General features: G+C 32.0%; 1 protein-coding gene across 1 annotated transcript; it reads right to left on the reverse strand.

Moving 5' to 3' along the window:
• Positions 1 to 1,771: 1,771 nt before the first annotated feature.
• Positions 1,772 to 4,497, reverse strand: LOC109609441 (uncharacterized). Its single transcript, XM_049961673.1, has 3 exons — positions 4,471 to 4,497; positions 2,229 to 2,365; positions 1,772 to 2,069 (listed from the first exon to the last, which is right to left on the reverse strand). Exons 1-3 carry the CDS (start codon positions 4,495 to 4,497, stop codon positions 1,772 to 1,774), a joined length of 462 nt encoding a protein of 153 aa, XP_049817630.1.
• Positions 4,498 to 5,587: the final 1,090 nt, after the last annotated feature.

Raw genomic sequence — 5,587 nt, forward strand, 5'->3', positions numbered from 1 at the left:
GGGTTAATTAGTTATGGAACGTCAATGTGGATATAATAAATTAATAAAACAAGGAAAAGTATATTCGTTTTAGTCCTTAATTAGAAATTCTAATTTGGAATAGATAAAGGGAAAACAGTAAAATTTAATAAAATTTTGTTCACAGTTTTAATATTAATCCAGTCTGAAATACGGCGTACAATGCAATTCGTGAGGAACAGTCGTCGAAGAAAAGCTTTTTATTAATTAGTGGTTATTAGTTGAGAGAGAGGTAATGAAACAAAATTAGAGAACACAATGTTCAGCCAGATGCCTGGGAATTACTTATTACTATTCATATCTGTCGACTCCGTTCCATTTCTTAGTACGACCAAAACAAAATAATAAATAACATGCCAGAACGGTGGAAATGCTTTATTTGATACTGCTTATTATTGACACTGTTGCAGTCTCGAGATCTTATACAACTTAATTATTTATTCATTTCAACATGATCCGCTAATAACGAAATAATCTATTTAAATCTTTTTGAATTAAACATAAGTAAACCTTTTAAGTGTGGGTAGCACGTATTCGAAATTTTCAACGAAACTTGCTCAGTGTAGTAAAAGCTTGTAATGCTATCTTACACTGTAAGTTATGTTGTAAACTAATTAATTTAAATTTTCAAACTACTAAAAACTAGAACCGTAGTATAACAAACTTAATAATTCGTATCTAACGAATTTTAGCCGGATTTTAATATAGCTCACTCACACAATATTATTTGGGAAACTTGCTCTTTTACTTGCTTAATTATTAATTGGCCACAAAGTGTTCGAGGAAATTAAAATACGACCCAAACAATTCTCAAAAGTTACCTTTAAAATGTAAAACGTCCATTGTCCCATTCTTAGCTGTTTAAATACTTCCAGTAGTAAAGTAAAGTAAATTAAGGTGAAGGATATTGAAACTAAATTATAACAATGATCTCAATTAAAACTTGACAATAACAGAACTATTTTATTTCGTTCCTTGTACTGAGCAAAAACACACAATTTTAATGTTTTAAATTACAAATAAAATGAATTATCAAACACTTAAGTAAATTAAAATAGTTGCCATTCTGATGCAATACATTTCTCATAAATTGCCCCATGACATAACTCACTAACTTACTAACGAAATTCAATTAAATGGTATGTGAAAGAGGTATTTCTCGATCCGAGTTGTGCCAAAAGATTATCAGTTCTATTTTAAGGCAGTAACAGAGAGAAGTGACCTCATCAGGACCGATAGAGTCGAGAAAACCAATCAAGAGCAGCACTAATTGCAGTAATTTACAGTTAAAACTGACCAGTGGCGACCGAATTAAATAAAAGACGTACGCCCGTAGTATTTTATGAAAGAAGGTTGAACCTGTTTCAGAAATAATGTAGGGGTAGTTTATTAGGGTTGGGTAATATCACTGATTTCTATTATATTTATACTCCGAGAATTTAAACTGTCCTTAACACAATAGGCCGTGAAATATAAAGGCATAACTTAGACCGAAGGTTAGTTGAAAGACATATTTTAATTTGGGGGCAACGGATTCTATTATTTTACATTATTTAAATAATTTATAATTTCAAATATTTATGCTACGCATTTTTTATCATTTAAAACTTATTAGTGTTTTTTATTTTCAAATAAGTAATTATTTTTAGAAGATCCAATTAAAAGAAACAGTTACTTCCCTTTTTTGTTTTGTCATTTCTTCCTTTCCCTTCCCTTTTCCCTTCTCTTCTCTTCTCTTCTCTTCTCTCTTCTCTTATCTCTTCTCTTGTCTCTTCTCTTCCCTTCTCTTCCCTTCTTTTCTCCCTTCTTTTCTCCCTTCTTTTCTCTCTTCTCTTCTTTCTTCTCTTCTCTCATCTCTTCTCTCATCTCTTCTCTCATCTCTTCTCTCATCTCTACTCTCATCTCTTCTCTCATCTCTTCTCTCTTGTCTTCTCTCTTCTCTTCTCTCATCTCTTCTCTCTTGTCTTCTCTTTTCTCTTCTCTCTTCTCTTCTCTCTTCTCTTCTCTTCTCTCTTCTCTTCTCTATTCTCTTCTCTCTTCTCTTCTCTTCTCTTCTCTTCTCTTCTCTTCTCTTCTCTTCTCTTCTCTTCTCTTCTCTTCTCTTCTCTTCTCTTCTCTTCTCTTCTCTTCTCTTCTCTTCTCTCTTCTCTTCTTTCTTCTCTTTTCTCTTCTCTTCTCTCTTTTCTTCTATCTTTTCTTCTCTCTTCTCTTCTCTCTTCTCTCTTCCCTCCTTTTCTCTTCTCTTCTTTTCCCTCCTCTTCTCTTCCCTTCTTTTTCTTCCCTTCTCAATTTCTTCTTCCCTTCTTTCCTCTTCATTTCTTTTCTCGTCTGTTTTCTTTTCTTCTTTCTATTCTCTATTTTTTCTTATTTAGATTCTCTTTTCCTTTGTTTGGTCATATTTTGAAACTTCTTTTTTATTTTTCATTAATGATCTTACTAATCGTTTTCGTATGTAACTTTTATATTATTTAATTCAAATTGGAAAAGAAAAATCTAGTTTGCCTTTGTACTAAACCAATTTAAAATAAACATATCAATTCACTACACTACATTACACTTAACACGTGACTTCCTGAATGAAAAACAGTGTCGCCAGGATAAATGTAGCAGGAAAACGAAAAAAAACAACCACCCAGTTAGATTATAGTAAAATGGATTAAGCCGGCGAAAAAACAGGAAAAGTAAATGGGAAATTATCTCATTATTGAAATGCCGTCCCGCTCCAGCTTGCAGTAATAGAAAGAGTCATTAAATGATGGATGGATGCTTAGATAGATGGATTACGAAAACATTACAATGCATGTTTTCCCGCACACACACTAGCAACATGTGCTTAGTGCTTAGTTGTAGATGCCTTCTGATATTCCACGTTCCCGTACCCTCCGTATAGTCATAGCGACCGAAATTCCGTCATTGATTGAATTACTCGCTGCGCTTTCGGTCCTCGACGGTCCATATAGTCGCCAGAAATTCTACGTCTAATCAGCCCCGTTAGTTGCGAGTTTGTATTAAGTATTACCGCACAAAAGGACACAAAATATTAATCGTGATCACGCCGATTAATATCTTGGAATGTTAACGGTCCATTCAATCAAGGATCCAGCTTGTTGTATTAATGAACGTGCCGTTTTGCTTTTTTTTTGGTTGGGTTTAATTTCAGAAAATCGTCGTGCAGACCGCAACAATTATAGTAAATCGTCCGTGGTCTAACTGATCCATAGTTAACGTTTGCTACCAGCCAGTGCCAGAATTGTGGCGGAGCCAAAATCTATGCAAATAGTGGGCCGAGCTAAATTAAAATTATGCAAAAGATACCAAACGTAAATACGCTATCAGTTTAATGTAGTTACATTCGGGGTATGAGTTGAAAGCGTAATAGAGACGACAGACAATGGAGTTCCCCTTCTCACATGAACAGGAAGGCCGCTATTTCACTCTCTCCATCATCCCGTACCGCAGATTCTCTACTCGGTTTCAACCTGTGGAGAAAAAAAATATATTTCAACTGGCCTTTTTTATATGTACGCACTCACGTGTGTCCTGATTATTAAATTGAATGAATAAAAGATTTATTTTTATACAATCTGATGAATGGATCTTGTATATTAAGATGGATGGAAATTTAAAAGGGAGGAAATCAAAATGTAAATTATCTACATAATTATGAAACCCTGGTAATTCAGGGTGGCCGGTCTAAAATATTTCATTTCTCCTTATATTTAACATTCACAATTCAAAAGGCAAAAGTAATTTGCAACTAAACATTCGGTAGTAGTATTTTTACTACACTTTTTTATCATGTTTAAAATATGCTATACGATATGCTATTTGTATTGTCATATATAAATAATAAAATTAATTCGAAATTACAATGATGCATAAAATTTAATAAATTAATGAACAAAATTATTGTGGAATGTAGTGATAAAACATTGTATAATTAAATTAGGAAACTAAAATAAATCAGTAATTTTTTAATATTATAATTATGTTAATATTAATGAAGTGTTGTATGAATAACGATTGAAAATAAATTTGTAATAAATATAAAATAAGGTTATAATAAAATATAATATCATTAGATGAAAATGGTATTAAAATTTAAATAATCAACTTATAAATACTACATCTAAAAGAATAATTATTTAGATAACTGATAGAATCATTTCTCATCTAAGATTTCTTGTATATCACAATAATATTCGTGTTTGATGAAAAATTTTACTATTAACCTATATAAAAATTTCTTTTCTCTTCTTTTCTCATCTCTCCTCTTCTCTTCTCCTGTCTTCTCCTCTCTTCTTTTCTCTCCTCTTCTCGTCTCTTCACTTTTCTCCTCCTCTCTTCTCTTCTCTCCTCTCCTCTCCTCTTCTCTACTCTTCTCTTCTCTCCTATTCTCTCCTTATCTTTTCATTTCTCTTCTCTATCTTCCCTTATCTTTACATTTCTTACTTCTCTTCCCATCTGTTCTATTGTCATGTTCCCTTCTTTCCTTCATTTATCTTGTTTTACCTTGTTTTTACATTCATTCCCTCTTTTTACCTTGATTTCTCTTCCCTTCTTTCTCTTTTCTCCTCTTTCATTTTATTCTCTTCTCTCCCTTCTATTCTCTTCTTTTCTCTGCTCTTCTCTTCTCTTGTCTTTATTTTTCTTTCTCTTTTCTTCTCTTTTCTTGTCTTCCCTTACCTTCCCTTATCTTTACATCTCTTAGTTCTCTTCCCATCTCTTCCCTTCCAATTCTTTTATTTTTCTTCTCTTGTGTTCTCTTTTTTCCTTCTCTTGTTTTACCCTCTTTTTACATTCATTCTCACCCTTTATCTTCCCTTCTCTCCCCTTCTTTTCCCTTCACTTTACATCTTCTTGTCTTGTCTTTCTTTCACTTCTATTCACTTCCCTTTTCTTTCCCTTCTCTTCTCTTCTCTTCTCTTTTCTTCTCTTCTATCCTATTCTCTCTTTTTCTTTTCTTTTCTTTTCTTTTCTCTATCTTCTCTTATCTTTACATTTCGTACTTCCCATCTCTTCTATTCTTATTTCATTACTTCTCTTCTCTTCTGTTCTCTTCTTTGCTTCTTTTATCTTGTTTTACCTTGTTTTACATTCATTCTCTCTTTTTATCTTGATTTCTCTTCCCTTCTTTTTACTTCTCTTTATCTTTTCTTCTCTTCTCTTGTCTTCTATTATCTCCCTTATCTTTACATCTCTTCTCTTCCAATTCTTTTCCTTTTCTTTCTCTTCTATTCACTTCACTTTGTCATTCTCTCTTTTCATTTCTTCTCTTTACTTTCCTTATCTTTTCTTCACTTTCTCTTCTCTTCTCATATCTTCTCTATATCAGTATATTTTAATATTACAATTATATTAATATTAATGAATTGTTGAAACGATTGAAAATAAATTTGAATTAAATATAAAGTTATATAAGAATATATTGTTAGAATGGGACCAAAATTTATATAATCTACTTATGAAGTATTCCCCAGTTACATTTTGTAAACATTCAGGAGAATAATTATTCCGATAACTCATAGATGCATTTTCCCATCTAGGATTTGCTTAAATACATTCCAAT

This window comes from Aethina tumida, chromosome 1, assembly GCF_024364675.1.
Source record: "Aethina tumida isolate Nest 87 chromosome 1, icAetTumi1.1, whole genome shotgun sequence".
Taxonomy (NCBI): Eukaryota; Metazoa; Arthropoda; class Insecta; order Coleoptera; family Nitidulidae; genus Aethina; species Aethina tumida.

Bases quoted from the DNA above. Each gene is read 5' to 3' on its own strand.
- LOC109609441 (XM_049961673.1), bottom strand. From the start codon at position 4,497: ATGACAATAGAACAGATGGGAAGAGAA. The intron at 2,366-4,470 runs GTAAGAAATGTA...AATAGAGAATAG, and splicing joins TAGAACAGATGGGAAGAGAA to AAAGAAGAAAAGAAAACAGA. The intron at 2,070-2,228 runs AGAGAAGAGAGA...AGAGAAGAGAAG, and splicing joins GAGGGAAGAGAGAAGAGAGA to AGAAGAGAAGAGAAGAGAGA.